The 26,102-nt window shown below is 37.2% G+C and overlaps 1 protein-coding gene across 5 annotated transcripts in view; it reads right to left on the bottom strand.

Moving 5' to 3' along the window:
- Window positions 1–23,141, bottom strand: part of ENTREP2 (endosomal transmembrane epsin interactor 2) — a 171,272-nt gene extending 148,131 nt beyond the window's left edge. For all 5 annotated transcript variants that reach the window (XM_080608099.1, XM_080608098.1, XM_080608093.1 and 2 more), the window contains exon 1: window positions 33–23,141. Coding sequence is in view for 2 of the 5 variants with exons in the window: in XM_080608103.1 (XP_080464229.1) it covers window positions 33–81 (49 nt within the window). In the remaining 3 variants the exon portion in view is untranslated. The remainder of the gene's footprint in view (window positions 1–32) is intronic.
- Window positions 23,142–26,102: the final 2,961 nt, after the last annotated feature.

The following is a 26,102-nucleotide window of genomic DNA, read 5'->3' as shown; positions in this document are numbered from 1 at the left end:
AATTGCAAACACCACATATAAATGAGGCTTACGTGTTTGTTCATGATGTCCTTTCTCTCGTCTTTCAAGTGTTCGTTGCATGAAGTATCTTGTTTCTTGAAAAGGTAGCTGGGAAGTGCACTTTGACAAAAGCTTCAAAGGTTAATTCCCCTCTTTTATTATAACATTCAAATATTTTGCTGTAACAGAAAACCAAAGCTTGCTGCTTTTAAGTTAAATCACTCCCTGTGCCACAAAACCAGCAGCTAGAGCAGATAATATTGCTAGCATCCCAAATGGGGGTAGAATGCTGCTCCAGCACATGTCGAAGTAGCATTTTAATCAGTTCCTAAAAGCACCTGACAAAACTCCACATGGAAGACAGGTGTTTTGCTACAACTTCTTATTCTAATGCAGAATAGTACTAAATTAATACTACTTATGTAATCAAAAGAAGAGTTAGCATAGAATGTCTTAGTTTCTCAGTCTGGGCATGAGAAGAATGGGATGTGGTGGGAAACAAACGAACAAACATACATTTCTGCCCCATCAGTATACCTGACTTGACTGCAGACTCTCAGGTGGGAGCACTACATTACACCTGAACATTCAGGTGGAACATATAATATAAAGAGAGAGAAAGATGATGTTGATAGATCACACTGAATTTTGGTTTGTACCAACTCACACTAGTTAAAAAAACAGTACACAATTAGAGCTGTTTTCTGTCCAACATTGGAAACACTATTTCAAAATATGCATTTCAAAGTAGAGGAAGACTGTGTTGTAATATTCTGCCAAAGCGAAAAGGGCTAGCAAATCCAAACCAAACCCCAGAACTAAATTGAACCTGTGCAGTCATCATTCCCCCAACCAGCCAAAAATGCTTAAGGCTATTTCAACAGAAGGACAATTAGAAGCTTATAAAGAATAAATGCATTTAAACCTCTGTGTGGGTGCTCTCATTCAGGAGTAAAATGGCTCTAGGGTTTGGGGAAATTAGGACACATTACACTAGGGTGTGAATTTACATCTCACTAACTCCCTGTGCTGATACTGTTGTATGCATTAAGTATAGAGCAATTTACTTTAATCTCCAAGGACTTTAACTAGCATACACAAAAGACTCCACATTTGTGATGGCACCAGAGGAGGATCTGCTATTGCAAGTCTGCAAGTCAACTGCTCATCTGGTGTCTGTGAACTACACCTGTGGGTAAATGTAGGTAATCACTGTATATTGCTTCCAATATGGCAAACTAAAGCTATCAGACAACTACAACTATTTTCGCTTCCAGTAGGAGGCCACAGGAGTTTGAAATATTGAACTTCTTTATGCTAGCTTCACATCTTGTTCACTTCAGTTTTTCCTGAGCATTCAGGTGTAGATAGATATTGTCCAAGGTGTGAGTTAGCTCTGGATACACTTCCTGGGTTTCTCTGAAGGCTCTCAGTTACTGGATTTAATTCCAAATGATTTGAGAGTAAGGTGGAAAGCATTATCGTCCCCATATTTCAATGGTATTATTTTGCTGAAGATTTTTTTTTTTGATACTTTCATAGAAATTTTCATTTCTGTATCCTTGATTATAATTTAAAGCAGGATGCAGTACTAAAATTCCTTTCAGAACTATAGATAAATAAAAATAATAAAAGATTTGTGGTAGCCATGTTTACATTTAAACATTATACTTTTTTTTTTTAATTAAAAAGATCATTTTCTGAAGGCACGCATAAGGGCACTACCTATCAAATATTTTTATTAGCTGATTAAAAAATATCAAAACTCAGGGGCCAGCATGATAATTATCCTATTTCTATGATTTGTCTCATTACTGTCAGTCTTTACTAGTCCCAGCCAGGTTCAAGCCTTGTACTAGGACTACATTCGTGGATTTAAGTTTGTATTTATTCTGCTTCACTTTCAATGCTAGTGAATTTCACGCATCTTTGTCTCTGCAATTTTTATTTGAAGTCCTTTAAGTATATGCTATTTTCAAGTATGACAAAAATGGAAACCAGTAAAAAAAGAATGAATTCATAGTTATAATAAGCTTTGCTTACCAATTAACATACATAATAAGGGAACTTAACATAGTGTCCTACAGGGTGTAGATGATGGAAGTTTGTCCAGGGGCCATGCTACTATCACTTACACGTAGCAGGTCTCAAATTTGCATATTCACATGATATGTTTAGCAGCTCCTCTCGCTCTGTCTTCATATATAGCTTTAAGGAATTAATAAGCACTAAGGACTCAAGTTGTCCCACACAGTGTATACCTAAAGATGTAGCAGAAATTGGTCACATGAGGTGGTACCATATGAAAAATACAACATATACTTTATATATAGACACACAATTAAAAAAAGATTCCTCCTTCTACAGACAAGCTTTGTAAGGAGTCTTGAGATCTTGAGTTTAAAGAAGAGTGTTTTTATTATTCTAATATCTAGCAAATAATTTCAGGGTCATTCAGAAGTTGTGTCCTAACAACGCCAGCAGTAATAATTCTGCTTCCTTGGTCTACACTTGTTCATCTTTCAGAAGGAATCAGATAAAGACTACAACACCTAGGATGAAGTCAAACGAAGTATACCATTATTTCTTGGCGAGCATCTTAAAATAAGTTATCCTTTTCCATGTCTACACATTGACTTGTTTTGAAAATAACTTGTAAGACATTCCAACACACTTTATCTCAGATTACCAGGAACAATTTATAGAAGAAAATATTCAGTTTTTACACAAGTACTGGAATTAGACTTATGGATACAAGAACCTACGTAAGAAGTCTTCATCATCTGCGGGACTGAAGAGCAGCATATTCTTGCAAGCAAACTTGTAAGCATATAACAGCATTCAATTTTAAATGTAATGGAAGCTGGTATTCCAGTAACATTTTATTTTATTTTATTTTATTTTTTTTAAGACATTTGCATTTCCTCATATATGGCAATAAAACTTTATCCTCCAAGAAGTTGTGCAGGGCAGGGAGAGAGAAGGACAAGAGAGCCAGTAGTAAAGATTGCCTTATCAGTGTACAACATTCTATGGTAATCAGACTCTTGCAGAAAATAACCTGCTTTCTTACCATCTTTCTTATTTGAAAATTAATTAAAAAGAATTGTTAGCAGATACTAAAGTGTGTTGAAGACAACGAGACAGTACATGAAAACACCCACCAGTATAGGAAAGGATAATAGGCTTGGGACTGTAGACTCTTTAATCCTTGCACTGGCACTGTTGTCTCTGCTGTTATTTTCCTTCCTGATGAATCAGAAACATTTTTCTTCAAATCTATCTCTGACCGACTAGTAGCTAAGCAGTGAACCTCTATTAAAAACAAACCATTCTCACTCCTCCCTCTTCATTCTAATAAAATGTCCATTGTGTTTTTATAAACAAGTTTTCACTTTGCAAGTCATATGTACAGTGTCATTACCAGTCCCATCTTTTACATCTTTTTTCTGTGGAAGTGAATGAAATGATGAGTTCACCAAGTACACATTCAGTGGGTAGAAATGTTATGAATAAAAGCATGCAGAGAATACTGCAGAGATCAGTAGATTTTCATTGAATCCCAATTTCCTGCTTGAAACACTATTTAGGTGCACATATATGTATTTTAAAGTATGTATTAACAGCATCTACCTAGCACTCATCAAGAGCCCTGTAACAAACCTATACCCAATGTCTGTTTCTAAGAGGTTACACAAAGGTGACCATCACATCTCCACTCAGAACAGATGCAGAACTTTTGGTGGTGGAGTGATTGTACACAGCACACAGGAAATATGCTCTCACTTGTGTAAGGACTTGGAGTTACATATGGATCCCTGAACTTTTCAGCTATTTTTTATACCATCCAATACCCACATATTGGCTTGTTACCCTAACCAGACAATAGATGTGAAGAAGACAAAACTAAGTAATTGCAGTTACTTTACTTGTTAGTGTTTCATTTCCTCGTGTTTTTACACAGAGGATAAACACAGATTAGTTCGTTTTACAAGAATACTATCCTTTAGCAACATAATTTAAGTGTATATCAAACCGTAGGATTTACTTCCATATGTAAGCCAAAGGATTTTTAATCAGTAAAGCTTTATAGATGAAAAGAGAAGTCAATTTCCATGCTTTAATCTGAAAATAATCTGTCACTTTTTCAGAAATACCTACTTAGGAATCACTTCCTCCATGTGATTGGCTGCCCTGATGAATGTCCTGGAGTGCTAAAGACACCACTGAAATCAAGATAATTGCCTTGCACTTTATGACTGCTTGAAAGTTGAAATTGGGTATGTGTCGTGGGACTGAAATAGCTTTTTTTTTTCCCCTCCAGGACATGAACCAGAACTCAATTTTAAATGAGATGTTTCTTTCCCAGGCATGGCACAAAATGTAATTTCTCTGCCCAAAAAAGGACATTACATACAAAGAAATATCTGCTATTTGCTGTTCAAACATCAGCAAAAGTTAGCAAAATAATTCCTAATCAGGAGTTTGGTCTAAAAAAATGAAAACAGAAAAATATATTTCCAACATTATGTGAAAGGCTTTGGACATCAGTTTGTTTGGTACTTAACCCATAACACTTCTCTTTTGTTAAACTTTAAAATGTGCAATACTTCTGCACATACATAACCAGCAGTAGTGACCAGATTTCTCACTGATCCCAAGTTGCCAAGAGAAAAAAAAAGCATTAATGTAGAATCAACTACTTCATACTTGCATTTTAAAATTATTTTGCAGGGCCAGAATCTAAAAAATTATATGCTTCTGTAGAACTTAAGTAGGTAAAAGTCCAAAATACAATTTAACATGATCATTTTATACAAAATTTCATTAAAATACATTTGGGTTTTAGTGGCTTAACTGAAGAATAATTTTATGCATTTGCAACTAGGATTTTATTTCCCTTACTAAAGGAAAACTGAAAGCTAGACTTGTGATTTAACGGAAATCAAGATCTTTTGGTTTTCTGTGATAAACATATCTCAAACCTTGGAGGAATTCTCATTTTGGTTGAAGAAATGAAACTACTAAGAAAGTCATTTAAAGGATTTACAGGTAAGAGAACTGGAGTTGTTAGAAAGAAAAAAAAAATCAATAATCCCTCCCTTGAGTCTCTTGATGAGATTCTAGATTTTATGGTAAAGGACATGGAATCAGAAATGAATCTGGGACATCTACCTATTCTTCTTTGATGCGTACATGTTACTAAAAAGATAAAGGGAAAAACATAACATTTCCAACTGCTATCAAGTTATCAAAATATTAGAAAAAATCCAAATCTTGTCTGTATTGATTTTTCCTCTTACACAGGGTTTTCTGCTGATAGAATGGTAGATTTATTGGTTCCACTGAAATTATTTGTTAATGGGATCTACCAAAAAATAAAGCAGTAATTCTGACATGTAGTTTACCAATCAACCTGTAAGTATGGTACAAAAAGTTAAATACCAATTTAAATGCTTATGTAGTTTCATGGATTCATTTTCAATGAAGTAGCTTTTTAAAAGCAGACAGTCTTTCTAGTTGTCATCTCTAGGTGAGGAAAGTTTTAAACACAGGGCAAAAGGATCTTTCTTGGAGAACTGGAAATTAGTGTTAGATGGCTGAGACATTCCAGTTATTCAGAGGGATGGGGTACATGATCTAAACAGGTTAAAGGCCAGCAGAGCTGCTCGTAGCAATTAGTTAAAACACACACTAGATAAACACAGCTTTTTCTAATATAGATACTTGAATTAATTAAAAAGGCTGTTCAGCATAAAATGTTCTTTCTAGCCTAGAAACTCAAGTGAGCTGAAGTTAAGCATTATTAAAATATTTTTTCTTACATGAAATGATAATTCATATGGGACATCATTTCATATGAAGTTGGTATTGAGATTTATTAAGTCAGTCTCTAACAGGATATTACTTTTTTTTATTCTTTTCCTATGAACTGCCAAATTTCTTCCTCTTTTCCCTTTATTGCATTTGTGATTTCTGTTGTACAGTTTCAGTCAACTCCAGTTGACTTCCAAAGAAACAGACATAAGTTGTGCCACACATATCCTGCAAGGAAATTATAGCAAAGTTTCAAGAATCCAAAAAAAATGTACCTAAGTAACTTTAAATCCATTTACGTGGCATTCTTGATATGTTCTCCCAAGTATTCTCACTCCTTTCAATAAAACACAAACTCCAGTCTACTCCAAAGCAACACATAAAACGGAGTCAATGGGTAAAACCAGAGCCAGAGCTAATTTCTTTAAATCCACTCAACACCGTCCATCAACTTTCAAGTAAAATTGACATTAACTGATCTAAACAATGTTTACAAATGTGTGGGATATGCCATAAGTACTCAGCAACACCAGGAACGTATATGCATGTACGAATATGTATACCTGATTACTCTGTAGCCTGATACTTTTGTGGTGAAAATAGGATCATTCTCCTAAGAGGAAGTCTTTGCACATGTACACATAAAACTCCAAAACGCTTGTCCAGTTCACAGTAGTACTGAATCCAGTTTTGCTTTAGGTACACCTTGCCCCATGAAGTTACTCACAGCTTTCCCTGTAGTTAAACATGCTGTGCTTTGAGGACCAGAGCCTCACCTTGTTTTGTTAACCCTTTAAAACCAAATGAGAATCTCACATAGAGCATTATATGTAACTGCAGACACTTGAAATGGAAAAAAAATAATGAAAAGCAAAACCAAAAAAAACTCGCATAAGTATTTCTGATCATACCTTAGGATATATTGTCTGCTTCAGCATGCTCGCAGCTAAAAAAAAAAAAAAAGTATTTTTCCATACATACACTACCTTGACATGTTTCTGAAGACCTGTAAAAATACATCTACTTGATTTACAAGTTAGTTTTTCAATTTCCAATGCAAAGAAAGGTTTAATACTGCAGCTATTTCATTTTAATGTATCTAAGATCATGAACAAGAACAGGTCTTCTTCAGAAAAAATGCAAACTTTGTAGGTACAAAGACCTTCAATTTACAGCATTGAAAGCATTAACAGCATTACTTGTTTAAAAAAAGAGTATGTATATATAAATATGTATATTTAGACATCTCCAAGGTTAAATTTTCCTCCCTCCTTCTCTATATGTTGTTCTGTCTTTTTCTCTATTGTAAGATTTAGAAGCTCTCGGGCCAATTAATTTATCCAAAGTTATTTGAAACATAACTTTGTTCTTTCCACTACAAGCATGAAGCTAGATCATATAATTTAAACTCTGAAGATGCTGGATTATTTAAGATTCTTCTTTTTGAAACGTAGCTGAAAAACAGAAAGCAAAATTGGCTTTCTGTATGTATATGAAACAAATTAATTGGAAGCCATAGTTCAGTACTTTAAGCAGTGACTGAAAATACATGATCATACACATGCATGATAGCAGTTTTTGCCAGGTGTGGAAGGTTTAAGCTGAATACTTATTTACAAAAATTAATTGTAGAAAGAAAAAAACTCAGAAAAGTCACAGTTTTGTCCCATTTGTAGAAAACTTGCATGTGTAAGTCAGACCAGCCCTCAGGCAACTTTAAACTTCTGCAGCTGGCAATTACACAGCAAGTTACTCACTGACCTTGGCAATGCTCTACAGGTTAGACTACAGTGTACGCATTTTCTGTAATGCTATCTCAAATCTATTTGCCACAAGAAGTCTTCTTTCATAACACAGGGCTTCAAATTTCATTTCTAAAGCAGGGAAACTTGCTTGACAGCATTACCCACCCACCCCTATCTAACAGAGCCACACCGTAGCTGCAGTTGTTAAAAGGGTTTTTTCCAAACTTATCCCCCTCTTCTTTGGAGACTGAACTGCCCAGAGGAAAAGTAACCTTCTGCTGATAATCAAGACCCTACCACTTCTCTCCCTTGGCCCAGATAGAGAAACCAGTTCTAGACTGCAACCAGGATCCTGTACATACTGAAATCATACCATTTTACTTTATACACTCCTGTCCAGTCTAGTATTTTCCACCAGCATAGATATACTTCTACAAAGCCTTGCGTACTTGTCTTTCATGTCTTTCCTATTTCATATCTCCCATGATCTTCCTCATTTCTCTAATGTTAAATACCTCTGTCCTTCCCTAAATAAATAAGTGTTCTATATTAGGTTTTCAGAATAAAAAAAATGCTCTATATTAGGCTTTTCAGAATAAAAGTGAGGAAAATGACATTGATTCGTGCAAATCTCTACTTGCAGAGCACTCAAAGTTTAATTAGGTTAATATAACTTGCTTTGTCATGCCCGTTTATAAGCAGAGGACTTGAGAAAGTGTCTTGCTGCCATTTGTTTATGTGGTAGCAGACCTAACAGGGCCCAAACACTCATTTGAGCATTGTGCAATATTATAGCACAAATTTGTTGCAAGCACTGCTGAAATATGGGATGTATTTCGGGCCAAACATGTGAGAAAGCTTCCCCCACAAAACCACCTTTACTCTTTTAAACTACAGAACCTTTGCAGGTCATACAAACATTGCGAATAATGTTCTTGCTCCAGGGAGTTGATGATAAAACTAGTTGTCCAGAAACCCAGGTAAATAGTACTTGGCTTCCATTTACATTTTTTTTTTTTTTTAAATAAACTCACATTTGGTCATGTTTTCAATATTTACTTGTCTTATTTGATATTTTTACTTCTGATCCAACAGATCAACAGCTCTGCTGTAGCAATAAACACACCATTTTCATATTAATTACAGTCAGCACCCTTAAATCTTGATTAAATTGAAGAACTATTACATACATTGGAAATCATTAGCCTACATTTTTTTTAAATGAACATATTCAGCATTGAAGGCTGCACTAGCATAAAATGACCGTTTTACTCCAATTTAATCTAACCCATGCAACTATTAGGAGGTCTCTCATAGTTTATAATTGGATGAATATTTCTATCTGAACCTACAAATAAGAAAACTTGAAGAGCATCATCTTCTCGTGCACTCTGGCCTCGGGTTTTGTGTATGTCATAGTTTAGGACAAAAAGCAGGGGAAGCAACAGTTAGCATAAACCCTAGTTACCATCACAGCAGGGAAGACTATAGCTATCCAGGACATTTCTGAATTCTTTGGGCATTACTATGCACAGAGGAATTAAATTGCAGAGCAAGTGATGTTTTATACAGACATCTGTCATAGACACTACACAGCTTTCTCCATTTAGATGCATCTGAGTTTGTTGCATGTAATCTGTGCCAGCACTGAGGTTATTTTAATAAAATGAGAACAGTTGAAAGGTAGCTACAGCTTATTTTTTGTCTGGTGACCTTCTCAGGGAGCAGAGAGGTGGCTGACAAGAAGTTCAAAGGATGATAAAAAAATATTTCTGATGCAGAGGCTGAAATATCTAGTTCTAAGTGCTTATTAGCCCAGGCTCATTTAACTACCTTTAATAAGCTTTCACTCGACCCAAGAAACTCAGTAGTTGATGCAGCAGCTTTTTTTTTTTTTCCCTGTAATACCTTTTAGTCTGGAAGAATAATCTTTTGCACATTCATAGCACATTTATAACAACTTCAAGAAAGACTGATTTGCAACCTAATACTACCTACACAACAAACATATAATGCAGAATTAGAGATCAAAATACATGTCATGTGAAAGCACCTGTATAAGGTCAAACAACGGACAAGATCTGTCACACCACTAATATTCAATATAGGGTCTCATTGATGAGACTGAAATAAAAGCCTTTCTCATTTTAGATGGCATAAATTTATGATTAATGTCTAAAGCTTTAGGAGGAATTAGAGCAAAATAACATTACTGAAAGCTATTTTTAAGAGTGCCCTAGAGAATTAGGTTTCCTACTTTGGAAGTAAGAAAACACATTTCTTTAGCTTTCTTTGTACTTCTATCTACTCCTCACCTAAGGGTGATATTTTATAAGCACCTCCCTGCTGGATGAGGGCCTGAAGCAATACTTCTCCCACTTTCAGTCATACAATTTCTATGCCAGGTTAGAAGAAAAGTGGTCGCAAGAGAAGAGCTTTAGTAATCGATCAGTTAAATTTAACAGCTGGATAAAGTGGCAAAGACAGTACTTCAGCCATTCTTTCCAGAACTCCAAGGTTACACAGTCTGCACTTTGACAAGGATTAAAAAATTACCTGTCACATTTGAGATACCGTCAAGGAAATCACTTCTTTCTCTGTTCAGAATATTGTGTTGTTCTGACATCAGGAAAGGTACCAACTGCTTTAGCATAGTTATATCATTCGCTTGCAACTATACCCAGTACAGACTTGTTTTTTTTATGACTCATCAGAATTCATGTTTTTATACTGGAAGGTACAAACAAGATCATGGGACTGTGTGGTGACTGCACTTAGTAAACTTCCTAAAATGCTGTTTCCTCAGAAGAAAACTAATTCTTAAACCCAACTTTCTGCTGTGTTTAACCCTGGCAGGCAGCTCAACACCATGCAGCCGCTCCCTCACTCTCCCCAGGTGAGTGAGGTGGGGGAGAGAATCAGAAAGGTGGAAGTGTAACAACTTGTGGATTGAGATAAAGACAGCTTAGTCAGTCAAGCAAAAACGTGCAAGTGCAAAGCAAAACACAGAATTCCTTCGCTACTTCCCATTGGCAGGCTGTCCTGGGTCTGTCCCCTCCTGGCCGCTGGGGCACCCCAGGCCCCTCGCTGGCAGGGCAGCACCAGGAGCAGGACAGGCCTTGGCTCTGTGCAAGCGCTGCTCAGCGGCTGAAATGGGGTGTTATCCGCACTACTCTCATCCTGAATCCAAAACACAGCACCACACCAGATACTAGGAAGAAAATTAACTATCCCAGCCAAACCATGGCACTTTCAATCCAGCGTTTCTTCTGAAAGACTTAAATAATTCTCAATAGTTCTTTGCTTACACACGATAGCATGACAAGGGTCATTAAAAAACAGTGATTTTAATGTAATACTCTAAAAAGTACTATATTTCCAAAATGAACTCACTGTTGTGTGGCTGCAAGGGGGAAAATTGGCATGGAATACCAGTGCATGACAAGCAGCGTACTTGGCCATCACTGTCTTGGGAACACCGCTGGCAACATCCCTACCCACAGTGGCCTGGGGTGTGCAGAGACAGCAGGTGGAATTGACGTCTCTCTTCAGTTTTGGCAGTGCTAATACAAGACTTACTTAATATGCCAGAGAATTCTAATCTGATCATCGACCTCTGCTTTCCATTTATTTCTTTATCTCAAGTATCAAAATGGAAGAATTTGTTATAAATATAAAAAAAGCAACTTACATATCTTTCCTGAGTTGTGATGGTTGTCAGAGAATAGTACACAGAAATCTGGCAAGAACTGTATAGACAGACTGTAAGCCAAGGCTACAAAATGATTTGGCAAAGACAAATTCCCTGGAGGGTTTATAATAAAAACAATAATATGAAAACATTAAACAGAGAGGTGTGTGGAAAAAGCAATTACCCTAACAGAGTATTAGTTACTATGACGAGCTATTAAAAAGCAGAGTTACCTTAACTGCCAAAAATAATTGAGCAGATTGTCTTGCTGCCCATCATACCAAGAAATCTGTGAGAAATTTCATTAGGGCTTTGTGCTTTTTTTTTTCCCCTCCAAGAACTAGCAAAATTAACAAGGTCAGCCTGAGTACAGCTAGGATTGCCCCTCATCCAGTATTTTAGTGCAATTCTTAATACTTTTTTTTTTTTTTTTTTTTTTTTAAATCTGACTCTTCCAGCATTTCTTCCCAAAGGGCCTTTTTACAGTTTGTCAGATTGTTCAGTGCCCTCTGTTTCACCCTGCAGCAATCAGCATTCCTCCTGCTGGCACCATCAGAGAGGGCCAAGTTTCCCCCTCCCTAAAGCTGGTAAGGCTCTCTATACATCATTAGCATTATACTGATGTAACTGAAAGGAAACCGGGGCCTGAGATACCAAGAGCAATTTCAGAATGTTCCATTATGGAAAATAGGAGGCTGAGGTTGATTCCTATTTCAGCTTTCTCTGAGTACTCTGACTCCCTGGGTAGGAAGGCATGCTGTAACGTGGAAATGCATAATTCTGCGGGGAGTCCCTTAAGCGAACAGCTGTTGGGAAAAACTCTTGAGGGAAAAAAAACAAGTTTCATAAAGGCCTTTTAGTTTTTGTTCACTAAAAGCCTATTTTTCCATCAGTTTGGAAGATTTCATTTAAAGTTAAGGACCACTAATACCCGCTGCTACCCCTCAGACTACTGCCTGAGCAGTTTGTGGTGCACTAGAGCTCTTTGAGCTGTCTTGGGGGCTGAGGCTGCACACATCGGTGCAGACTTGTTAGCATTTTTCTCTGGCTTCTGCATGTGGGCTTTTTGTTCGTATGTTTGTTGTTTTATATAGATCTATGTCTTGCAGGGACAAAAGATCTCTTACAGTGAAGGAACAAAGGTAACCAAAGTCAGAAAGAAGTCAGCACATAGATCTCTGTTGGCCATGCAGATAACAGTAATAAAATAGTTTAGCGAACTATTCAAAAATAGTGCGTTTGCTATTTGTGGGTAAGGTGCCTTTTAAACAGGTTCTCTAAACACTGCTAAAGGCTTACTCCAAGTCAGAATATAATCTCAAATAAGTTACAGCTACTATAAAATAAAGTAATACAACACCTTATGGAGCTTCTTAAATGATATGGACAGAACTTTTATTCCAGAACCTGGAATGGAATGACAGCAGTGAAGATGAAGCATACTTGCCAATGGCAGAGTTATCTAAGACAACTTACCTATGATCAAAGACCAAATTCTGTTCTGTTTTCACAGATAAGAACACACCTGCGATAAGTGTGAAACATCAGCAGCAGCGTAACAAGTTTCTTGGAATCTCACAAATCTTTTATTTGTGCAAGGTAGATTTTAGAGCTTGATGAAAAACATCAGGAAAAAATTTCTTCTGCAGTGCAATGTCATTTCATTGTGAATCCACTTATATGCATTCTCAGAAGATAAAACATGACCGTCATTTTCTAGGTGAGAAAGTTGGTTCTTGTATACACCACTGTACAGCTTATCCTGTCAGTACTGTATTTTTGTGGCTTTTTGGAGACCATTTTAAAAATTCGGCAAAAAATCAGTCTACCCTTATATGAATACCATTTAATATAATGAAACCTAAAAAAATTAAAAATGAATGGATTTGAGATGTAGATATTGTGAAGTCATTAATGTTCTAGAAAAGTCACTGCCTAAGTAATAATTGTTATTATGGGACAACACAAATTGCTCGCACAGGTGAGCTTTTTCTAATCCATGTGGGCACAAACATGCATCGTTAGCGACTAGTTCATTAGCCTTAGCACATCAGCCTTCTGACTATTCGGGTCTACTTAATTACTGCCTTAGACAAGCCTGTGTTAGGCACACTTCACCAGAAAGGGTTATGTTATCTGTCCTAACAACAACAGCAATCTACTCAAACAACATAGGCAGTACTAGGGTTAATTAACAATTTTAAGCAAAAGAAAGGAATATTTGGGTAATTTATAAAAATTACATCACATGTAATAACTTACTTTCTCGAGCCTTTAGAGAATATTGGGGAAGGGTGGGTGTGTCAGCACTAACTGAGGTGGGTTTGTTTTGATGTCCAGCGATGCTAACTGCCATGATTAGAAGTGACTAGATGTGGGGTAAACAGCATTCAGATGTAACCATTCTCTGCTATAAATACTAGACAAAACATTTCTAGAAAACTGTTTTAACATCAAGCCAAATGACTACTGTCATGCCATTAGTTTCATTTCTGAAATCAGACACATGGAAACATCAACATGGGTCCTGCCTTCCTGCCCTTTTTTAATTTTTAAGAACAGTGTTTACTGTAAGCATTCTGCTGCAATTAAAAATAAGGGACTTTTTACTTCAGATGTAGAGATAGAAGCAGATAAAACAGCATATTATGTTGTTCACATAAGACAACTGAAATAAACCCACTGAAATCATTGAATAATTCTTTCCAACATTATCTGTGAAACTACAGGAGCATTAGTCTTCCATTTCTTCTCCCAGATAAAGCTATTGGAGCAATACATCATTTTTTAATGAGATTTTATATCATTCTGTTATTCAGTTTATCTTCATTGTATTACCAGCTGTTTTGTTTCCTGTTATAACTGTATGTGTGAATATATAGAGATAATTTTTTTTTTAATATTTATATTACCAGTCAATTGTCAATAAATAAGTATAAAATTAGCATGTAGCATGGACTTCTGTGGAAATGGCTTACAAAGCACAGGTGCTATCCTGGAAGAGAAAGATCTAAATTAGATTCAAATCTACACCAGAATTACCAAATTTATCCAAAATAGATATGTATGTAATTCAGGACATGGGTAAGCCTCATAGTCTATTCCCTATGATTATCAGACTGCAGAGGGAAGGATATCTGTGAGGGTGGCTCTCAAAGAACCCAGCACGTAAAATATTTTTTGATAGGAACCCATTAGAGATCATGGTTTGGAGCAAAATCTAGGAGAACATTTCCAATTTGTTCTTTAAAATGCTAGAGCTTACAAATTGGAGAATTGTGACTGAACAAGTTTTCTACTATTTTAGTTTAAAAAGCGCTTCACCTTGCCATCATTTCCTGAACTGTGCATGGCAAGCTTTGCCTGGAAAACAAGAGCAGAAGGTACACTGCAAATATGACAAAAAGAATCCAAGTGGAAGTAGCACTGCTAGAAATGCTTGTTAACCACTTTTCTTCCTGGAACGCCTAAATGAAGTTCAAGCAACATTTCTTTCCACTGCCATTCAAGTTGAGATAGCTGAGCAAAGCACAGAATTACAACAGGAACGCACAAGGAGAAAAGCAGCAGACAGCATGCTTTTTGATACAGCAGGTATTGAGGCTACAGCACAGCTAACAGCACTGCAGTGGTTGTTCCACCAGCACAAACGCTAAAGCTCCATTCCACGGATTTTTATTTTAGACAGTTCACAGACATGTTTCCATATACCTTCACAGGAGACTTACTTCTGATCCGAGACTTACTTCTGATCTGTTCCAAGACATACAAATATAACAGTCAGGGCTCCGAGAAATTATAATTTTGGATGTATTTAGTTATGACAGGAAAACCCAATGCTTCAACAGTCCTATTCTTCCTCCTCTCTCTAATATTTTCACTCCCATTCCTTTCTGTACTCCCACATGTGATAATTTTGGAAGGTGTAGCAAAAAAGGCAGAATTACTTGGCCTTCTTCCTTCCATAATAAAAATCTGATAAGGTCAATAGCATAAAGAACTGTCCTAAACAAGGAAGAACAAACAAGAAATAGGATAGGGGAAAAAACAAACACAAAAGCATTCAATAGCACTTCACATTTAAAAGCAACGGAAAACATACCACCCCTACTACATGCGCACTGATGTACGATTATGTATCAGATAAAAATCTCTCATACAAGTATTTTTCTGCTACCCCTTTCTTGATTTAAATATTTTATTGTTTTCAAGCATATTTTCAGTTTGTTTTTCTAACCATGTATTTCTTTTAATATTATGCTTTTTTTTTTTTTGCCAAAAAGTTGAATTTATTTGACAAGGTATTTTAGTTCTTATTTTCCCTTATTTCATATCCCTGTTGCAAAACCATTTCCCTTCTGAACCTACAGAAGAGCATTATGGAAGATCATTTTCCTCAGTAGAAGATAGTTGAAGCAAATTGTGCTTCAAAAGCTTGGTTCTGACTTCATCTTCCTGACATGGGTAACTGTCTTCCTCCCCTTTTGTAAGCACACCATTTAGCTCGAGGAACTTCTCCCAACAGACAAGTCAAATCCAACAGGTTTTTGGTTATGTCAGTAGGGCTCACGTTTCTCATCCCAATCCAACAGCTCAAACATTTGGGCCAAGAAACCATATTTTTTAATCAGTTGGCCTACATGAGCCCTAGTGCCTTTGATTACCAGCACTTAGTTAAGGTTTCTGGTTAGCATGTTAGAGCTGTTATGGTTCTGTGACTTCACACCAAGTCCCCAACAGATGACTGCCTACAGAGCAATAGGAACTCTGTATCACAGTAAGCCAGCCACACTGTCATTTGCATCAAGAGCTTTGCATCAAGGGTTGAGCTGCAGCCACTACCCTTAAACCTCAGCGGAAACTGGTGATTTGCATACAAGGACCAAAAACCTTTACAGTATACCCAAATATCTCAATTCCATTTTAACTCTGCCGACAGTTCCTGAGGTAGCAGCCCACTCATTTGGTGCAGGCTTTGTTATATACATGGAAAGCTAACAAACACTCAGGTACAGAAACAAGTTCTCAGCAAGGCAAAATTAACTTCATTTGAAGTAATTTTTAATAGATATTTAGACTAAAGTGTTCAAGTCCAAGTTGTCCTGAAGAGACAATCTCTGAATTCAGTAATATTTTAAAAAATTCTTCCTCTATCTGGAAAAATGCCAGCGTTCAAACAAGGCAACCAGCCCCGGACAAGAGAGACATTTTAGGACATGAGTTATTTTCATTCTGAGCAGCAGCTGGTTTTGTATAACCTCTTCTGTAGAAGGAGAACCCTATCTTTTTCCACTAAGTATTAGAAAAAAAAGTAACAGAACACTTACTGCTGAATTAGAAAAAAAATTAGCCAATACACTTGTCTCACCTACAAATGTTTTTTGAAGATCTAAGGCCAATTGCTGCCTCTTTAATTGAAAAGGATTACTAACCCTGATTTAGGCAATTCAGTACCATTTTCCTCTGTGAAAATTATTCTAATGTCATTCTTTCTTCTCTGTTCCTTACCAGCTGAATGATAAATAGGCTTAATAGTCCTTGAAGATCACAAACAGGTGGCATAATGATGGACTTTGCATTAGCACAATGTGGTTTTGGAATTTCAAGAGGAAGCTACATAGAGCTATTATGGACTATTTCAATAAATCACATGGCATTTTATTTAATTAAGTCCCTTTTAATAGGGAGATTAAAGATATGAATGTAAGTGTCATTAGTATGAAAAGATTTCACATACTATACAATGTTTTTTTATTGTTCTTTCTATCCCATCTAAATAAAAATAAGTTCTTAATCTGACAAAAATAGGACTTGATCCTCTGTTTCACAACAAACTTCTATGACTGGTAAGCAGTATTATACACTACTGGGCCCACTGTAGTATACAGAAGCTAGAGTTCACCAAAACACATAAGCTGTTTTAACAAATCCTCTTGGACAGCATGAGAGAGTAATCTTATTTCAGTACAGCACAGCCATTCCAGTCCTTTTCAACCCAAGTTCAGGACCTCTTGTGAACTCTTCTTCACAGATGGGAAGACTTCCAGCAAGGAAAGCAGTCTTTTGATCTCCTTCTGCAAAGGAAAAGGAAGAGATACTCTTCCTAACAGGGGACTTAAAACCAAATCAGTCACTATTGTAAACATACCACAGCAGATTTTCTGTATTGCTTGAGGTCGGTTTCTCTATCTACCCTTTGGAGACAGAGTGCATGGAGGTGACAGGTTTGCAGTGCTAATGGATTCTACACAGACTACCGGATATTAGACTCCCTTGATGGTTTAATCCATTTTTCAGTTTTAACATTTGCTAATGAAATATATGATCTTTTTGAGAATGAATTGCTGACATTCCTATACAGTGGCACTTCAGAAAACAGAAGTCTATATCCTGCAAGTTGCAGGAATTGCTATCTTTACCATTCCCGATGGAAGGACAGATGTGCTAGCTGGGTCTCAAACACCACAAACCCCTTTTGATTTGATGGTCCAAAAACCACCAGAAGTGCCTATCCAGAGGTGTACATGAGAAAAGATTTTCAAGTGTCTACAGGATCCTACAGCTCTTGCTCTTCCTGCCCCATGGTATCGTATAGAGAACAGCTTAAGTTTTAAATGTAACTTGCTCATTCCCACAAAACTCAGCAGCTAGCAGCCAGTTGCAGAGCAATGCAGAGTGCAGGACCTGGCAGATGAGGCCGGCAGAGCACTGGAGAACTGCCGTGAGGTGGGGCCATGCACAGCCACTGCTGGGCGCAATTCTCAGCCTGACACTGCCCGCAGTTCCACAGGAATGCTTCACCAATTGTATGGACCCGTAGACAATGATTTATTTATAATCATCCGTCACTGCTCTCATATACAATCTCTATCCAGGCATAACTACTAATTACATAGCTCTTGATATACACAGCTATAACAAGGGATTTTAGAATTGCTTAGTTTATACAGATACTTCAAGACAAAAAAGAAAAAAAAAAAAGGAAAATCAAGGCTGGCAGGGTCTCCCATTTGCCCAGAACTAGCAATTAATCAATATATCTTTTCACCTAAGTCTGGCATTTTAAGGTCTGATGTCTTTCACTGTCCTTGTTTTTAACTCCTCTGGTGACAGGGGCAGCAGTAGGTTCTGTTTCCCCATGTGCAACAAGGTCAGAAAATCTTCTAACAAGGCTAGGAGCAAGTGATCCCGAAGTCAGTGGAGGCCAACAAAAGCACAGATGTTGCCGTGCTGTCTGAACTACACAGCTATTTCACAGGAGGGCTTGAAAAGATGAAGGGGAACTCTGAGATAAGATCAGAGTTCATTTTAAATGGTACAAAATAATGCAGTCTGCCTGATACTGTAGAAAGTTAGTGTGGCTCATTCTAGACATCTCCAAGCAGTCTGTATTTAAAGTACTCCAAATTTCAATGACCACAATGGCAAATTAAAGATAGATTTTACAAAATTTAAGTAGAGGCCAAACAAATGAAAAGTTCTTAACTGCAGGTGACATGGCTCCTGTTTCACCTGTTCCTAACGTATATATTCCAAGTCCACAGTAGGCTTTGTTCTCTTAATACGTGGTCTTTGGTGTCAGCTGTAGGCTTTGGGCTCCTATTAGAAACCTGAGGTTGGGATACAGAAACCATAAATGATATTTTTTTTCCTTGTCCCGCTAGTAGGGCACTATTCTGAGTTAACTATTATGTTGACTTTACTATTTACTTCTGCTCAGTACTGTATTTGCTCTTTATAGCATCCTAGTTTCTGGATTATGTTGATCATAGGAGGGCCTTGTTATGATTCTCATTCTCAGAAAAAAAATCCATAGCCTGATTCTGCCTTCTTTTACTGAAGTTTATGACTTCTAGCACATCATGTTAAGAGTGGTGTAAATTCCATATAAATACACAACAGTTGGAGTGAGAATATGCACATGCACATACACATTTCAGATTGCTAGCTTCAGCAGAGGAACACCTTCACAATTACTCGAGTCAAACAGTAGGCAGCCTGTTATATATTAGAAAGGAGTTGCAAGTTAAATGGCCTAATGAGCCTATGATAGCTAGATACAACTGTCGCTGACACGTATTAGCTCTAATGTGGCAAACAGCTTCCCTCCTAAGTGCACCAGCAACACTTAAAATGAAAATGCAATTCATTTACCAAATCAGAACAAAAACTTTCTTAAAGAGCTGCCAATAAAATCCAGCTTCAGTCATCACTTGAAGCCAAACAGTCCACAATTATGATCCCACACAAAGCAACTGAAAAGGTGAGGTGAATCTTAACTGTGTACAATTGACAAAAGTTTCTCCTCTAGAGGCCAATGAACAAAGAGGCTGCGTTAGCATCATTCAATCTGCTCATTTTTGCTCTTGTGACAGAGTGGGAATAACATCCCTGCTAGGGACATCATAAGTTTTTTTTTTTTTTTAAAGTATGGATTGCAATATCATGAAAGCTAAAAACACTTTCTTTTTTCTGTTCCTGTGCTGAACCTTAAAAGTACTACAGTGAAAAACTCTTAATAAGTCTCAATTCTTCAATCTTGTTTCTGTTGAATTCTCCCTTAAATATTACATACGTACAACCTACACTAACCAAGGCACCAATTTTGAGAAAAAATGCTCTAGTTTTGATTCATAAAGATGCTCAGTCATGACGTTACTCAGTTACCCCCAAACTAGTTGTAATTATCTACAAGGTGAGCAAGCACAGGTACTGGGTCAGTATTTGAATCCCTCACTTTTTTTTTAATTATTAAGTGTAAATGCATTTTTTTTCTTCTTATAATACTTAGAAGCTCTCAAAAAGAATCTCTTTACTGCAGAACGGTTCTTCTACTTACTGTACATTATCCTACTTACATTTAAGGTGACCTATGGGAAAACAGACCTTGCATATATTTATTGGGGCCTACAGAATGAAAAAAAGAATTAAGATGCCTTCTTTTGGATCTCTTTTTTCCACTTCCTCATTGGCCACAAAATGACTGTTCTTAATGCAAAGTAAACATATGGACAAAACTACTTAGAGCTAACACTATACCCATATACAAATAGGGGAATACAATTCTAGAATTCTGCACAAACTGTAAGAAAATATTATTTTCCATAGTTATATGTATCCTTACATAACATTGCACCAGAACCTTATAATCCTTCTCAAATTATTTTTAGAACTTAGCATTCACAAAGATAGCTAAGAAAACTGGAGCTAAGAATATAATGATGCACAGATGGATCCCTTAATCTCCTGAATTTTACTGCCTAACTACATGCTTCAAAAAGCATCAGTTTGTTCTAGTCAAGAGAAGAAACATTTTGGGGGATGCTAATTTTTCACTTAACAGGAGGAAAGATGATTCTCACGCAAGCTGTGATTGCTGCAAGAAATATTACTTGATTCTGTCACTCAAGGTTAGTACATTTGGGCAGAACATTTGTTACTAAAGATAATGTAATTTAAATCTGATCTTCCTGGATTAAGACAGGAATTAAAACATTAAATCTCCAGAAAAAGGTCATTATCAAGTTTTTTAAAATTAGGTATAGATTTTTTCAACACTTATGTGGCTACATGAAGGCATTTGTAAAACATTCAAGATTTAATTTCTGTTTTTAATAGATGTTTTACTTATACACCAAAGCATTAAAAGCAATTAAAGAGTTAAAAAGAGCTTAATGATGATCAGTTAAAATGCTGGAGTTCCAATGCTGAAGCCCTTTAAAAATATTTTTTTCTTAACCTTCTATTCCTAAGCAATTACCCAATATAGTCTGAACAAGGGTACTTGTAAGTGATGTTCCAGGTAGCTGAAATTACATTCAAACTATTCCTCTGAAAATCCTACCTGATCATAGTGCTACAGTGAGGACCTTCTAGAGCACTTCTTTATAAAGCACATCTTTATTTCTGCAAAGCAAAATAAATCAGTTTCCAGAACATATTCTGTTGGCACGAAGCTCAAGATCTTCCCCCCAGCCCAGCCAAAGGGGAAGTTTTGCAAAACAAACACTCCTCCTGATTTAGAAGTTGTTCCATATTACACCTTTTGGATTACAGAACTCTATTGCCATGCAGATGTATTGTTCTGAAAATACATGGTCTCTGATACAGTCAAAACCTAACAGTACAGTTAGTATTGCCTGATCTTCAGAAAGTTACTCTAATAGACTGAATTTTTTCCTAAGGCTCATTTCCAATTTTCTTATGAAGAGATAACAGCTCATGGAAAGAGAACATGAAAACTGAGTTAGCTGCAGACTACAGATATCTATACAAGTTCATAATCTCTTTTTGGACAAATTATATTAAAGCATGCTTCAGGCATTTCCCTATTTTATCCATCCATAAGGAAAACACACTATCCTGGATAAATGACAAAGGAAGAAAACACTGTGCAAAAGCTGAGTGAGATGGCAGAAGCCCAATTCTACCACAGTGAATGTTACATTCCTATTTCACCGTATTTTCCTTTGCTTTCATAGCTGACTAGCTAAGAACATCTGGCTGGTAACCTCAGAAGCAGTCTTCAAGCAAATTGACTCTCAGCAACTGCTGTTTTCTGAAAGAGGAGGCAAGTCTCAGAAAATTAGACCAACTCCCCTTTATGGAAGAAACATGATAAAGGACCGTATCTACCTGTGCAACTCTTCTTTGCCACTAGAATGAAAAGAGACAACCTAGGCTCCAGTTTTACAAGCTGCTCCAGGCTCTCTGTTAGTGCACAATCAAAGACCAAGTTAAGCTTTTTGACAATAGGAGTGGATACTGTCAAGATCTTCCTCCTAGCTATCTTTTATGATATTGTGTTTCTTGCTTAGGCACTATGACATGAGCTTTAACTCACAGTGGACATTTGAAGTTCTGTATTTACCTCATTACGCAAACACAAAAGCGGCAATTTGGAGCTCAGCGCCCTGAAGGATGAATTGATGTCTAAGTCTGTGCAAAGCACTACTTCCCTGCAGATGCTAGCTTTAGGAACAGGGATCTCCAGGGACTTGCAGTGTGGTGCACACACAGGTGGACGTGCACATGTACAGTGTGCGTACGGCACCGGCACAACCGCAGCAGCACCGGGCAGTTGGCTGTGCAGGCGAGTCCCAGGCTCCGTTGGTCAGGGCTTGACACCAGGCCCGAGACCCAACCCTACACCAGGCTCCTGAGGCTCAGAGCACAAACATTTGGGAACGACTGCACTCATCTTGTGACAGCCAGATACATTTGAAGAAACTACCTACACAATGCGCTGTCTGTTGTTAAGTTTGAATATTTATTCAACACTGTTACAGTCTGATGTGAAAAACCCTGGAGAACGAATAGAAAAGGAAAGAACACAATGCTTAAAGAGCATCCTTTGCAACTCAATATAAACACGCTGCCTTTCCTGACATCTTTCCCACTCTAGAGCAGCCTGCTGTTTGCAAGGTGAGACTCACCCCTAGTGGCCATACGGAATTTCACATGCACAAGCTCATGGAGAGACCACGGCAGAAAACCAATTCCGTAACACCAGTAGCAAGTCTTACGAATCAAAAGGATTCCCAGGAGGCTGTCAGAAGTCAACCCACTGTGTTACGTACACACTGCAGAGGGTTTCTGCCGGAGAGCTCCCATTGCAGTGCAGGGCACGTCTTTTCTTTGTCTGACAACATAAAGGGAATCTAAAGCAGAACTTGTCTATCTGAATTACTCATTTTAATCAAAAGATTAATTACATATTTTCTTTCATAGTAAGAACATCTGTTGCAGAGGTGTGCTTGTTTTATTTCTGTAGGAGGTGATTATCTTCATTTTTCTGTTTTACCAGTAGTAGTCCAATTACACACAGATTTTTATGATTTGATAAACAAGTGTCAGAACCCTGTGGTAAAGCTATTCCTAATTTTTTTTTTTTTTTTTTTTTTTACAAAAATCCACTAAAAGATCAAAGCTTACCAACTTGTGCAGATCAGCAGTGTGACCATATCATACTGTCCAATGGATCCCACAGGCATTAGAGATGATAAATTTCACGTCAGAGTCTGCCTCTGTTGCTATTGGCAAAGTTTAGACTTCATGGTGGTGCCAAGTGTGCATGTGTATACACACACAAAACCAGCCTTACAGGATACACCAGATAAGTACGGGCCTTTGCTAGGCATGTGAAGCCTAGGAAAGGACTGTACCTATCCGGTGTATCCTGTGTATCCATCAGAAGATTAAGCCAGTAAGCTTCACTCAAGGAAACAGCAAATGCTTGTTGATGTGAGGGGGTTTCGGAGTGGTCCTCACTCATAGCTACTACTACGGTAAACTATTTGCCCATGACAGAAGAAGCGCTTTTTCCTCTTAATATTGAAATGGAGCACCAACTCATGAGAAGAATTGCTCTGCTTTTCCCATTCCTGTCTCATTTTGAGCCAAACATAATACTATGCAGGTATTTTTGCATCATATATATGGTATGTGCAAGAAGTTAGAGCTAGTTGCTTAGTGTTTTACGTCTTGCAAAATTTGAGGATTATAGCTGGAAAGTGACTACCAATTAATTCCTTCAGAATTGTTAAGTGTTTTGAAAGCCATACACACAAAGCAGTGCAAAGTATGTTGGCCTCAACTCACTAACTTCCACTGATAAACTTCAAAAAGAATCCTCCTTCCTACAGACCGGAATAGCAAAATTAACGGCAAACTCTAAGTATCCAGTCAAAACAAAGGAGGAACAGAAAACATGTCCAAAGTTACAGTTAAGTGCTCATTATTCGTTTTTTAAAAATGTAATAAAGTGTGAAGTCATACCTTGGTGCTTGCTTGTCACCTATTCTCACACTTCAGAGGCAAAGTCCAAATTCCTTGTTCAAAGATTGATGCTAGTCTCCCCTAGATTCTCTGGGGACTAGAAGATTTTACATCCTGTACAGAAATGGGTCAAAACCCACAGAATCAGAGTTGTACTGGGGTTTTTGTTTGTTTTTAAATAGAACACTGCAGCAGAATCTGCTGTATTTATAGCCTCTTGGAAAACCCTTGTTTTCTGCTATATGATGTATTTCAGCTTACATTGTGGGGAAAAAAATTCTCCCCACTTACTGGTATGGTTTAAATCTAGGCAGCTGTGACTGTCATGGGTCACAGCTCCATGCTATCCTCACTCATTAAGCAATGGAGTTCCATTTAGAAGCTGTAAAGCCAGAAATCTGTTGCTTTCAACAGTCTAGAAGAAATAATAAACATAGGCTTATTTACTAGCAAGTACCACTTAAGGATGTAGGACTGGGGAGACCAGACTAGAGAGCAACTAAGCTTCCTTATTTTGAGGAGACTGACATAACTGGGTAGATATTACTGCAACAATATGTCTCCAAATTACCTTTCCAAGATACCTATAACCATGAAAATGAAAGTATTTTTTGAAACTGAAAGCTGTGTATAAAAGTTCTGAAAGACACATAAGCCCACACTGCACTCCTGTGTTCTCATCAAACATCTGAACCACTATAAATAACTTCAGTGTGTCGCTGGGGGAAATTTTAAAAAAGTAGTGCTAACACTGGCAACATCAGTGGGACTGCCAGCTATTTTCAGGGAAAGGGCTGCAACTCTTCCTTCTGGCACAGGCTGTGACTGTTCTACAGTCAGGGGCAGCAGGTTATCAAGTAGGTAGCTAATTTCACGGGCTTAAATACCATCTGGTAAGAAATACCACATAGTAAGGTTTGCATCTACATACATCTTGCCCTTCCACAGCTGTTAGGCAAGACAAGTTAGACACAGTGCAAACCTAAATTTTAATCTCCTGGTGAGTAACCTGACTTCCCTGATGTACTACTATACCAACATGCTACTTCAGTATTCAAATATGTAAATTACTTTATTGCCAACTGGGTTAAATCTACCTTGCCTTTTTATTCTCTAATGTGAGGAACTTGGAATATTTGTCATAAGGACAGAAGTAAATGTAATTAGGAGGGAAATCACTGCATCCAGATTCACTGTTACATGGTCTATATCAGTCCTCTATCAAGCTCTGTACTATAAATGCTCCTTCTAGCAGTAAAGTTCCTTGATCTCTTCTTTCTGCAAAGAAGAATTTCCAATGCCAGGTTTCCACTCTGACAGGACTACCTCATCACAATGATTCAAGTTTGGTAAGCCTTTTAAATGCATGTAGACTTAGTTTTAAGTGCATGCTATAGGTTTGATTAAATATCACCATCGATAATCCAAAGCCAAGATATAAAACCACCCAGTAAATTGAATGCCAAATCTCATTTTTGTTAAACTCTAAAGCCTGCTTCTCTCTTAAATCTTTCACCCCAAAACCCTAAGCCCCTAACTTTAAAAAAAAGGGAAAGGGTAGAAGAAAGACCATTTCTCTGGGAAGAAACAGCTTACTTTCAAATAAAATTCAGAAAGATTTAAAAGAACCAATACATTAGCCAATGTAGTTTAAACCTGCAGTCACATCTTCACAGATTGTTATTTATACGTAGCATTTTCACTTATCATATCTACTGTGCTCAGCAACTTTTGTTGAGAAATGGACAAGTGTCACAGCATGCTGTAAGACTACATTAGCTGAATATTTAAACTGTTTTTCTCTTCAATTACTTTTAAAAAGCATTTAACATGCACCCAGCCCCTAAAAGAGATAGCATCTGTAACGAATAACAGATTACAGTTTATTTCCTTAGGAATCCACTTGGTCAGTTGTCTAGTAGTTCTGTAATTTCTATTATAGCCAGTAGAAAAGTCCCTTAAAACATGGCAGTTACTGGCATTAGGATAACAATTAGAGACTTCCATGTTTTTCGTTAGAAGTATTTGCTGTAGCACATACATTATATACAACAGAGGTATATGGTGTTTAA

The sequence above is a fragment of the Anser brachyrhynchus genome (genome assembly GCF_964034855.1).
Source record: "Anser brachyrhynchus genome assembly, chromosome: 11".
Lineage (NCBI taxonomy): Eukaryota > Metazoa > Chordata > Aves > Anseriformes > Anatidae > Anser > Anser brachyrhynchus.
This window is presented reverse-complemented; position numbering and strand designations above follow the sequence as displayed.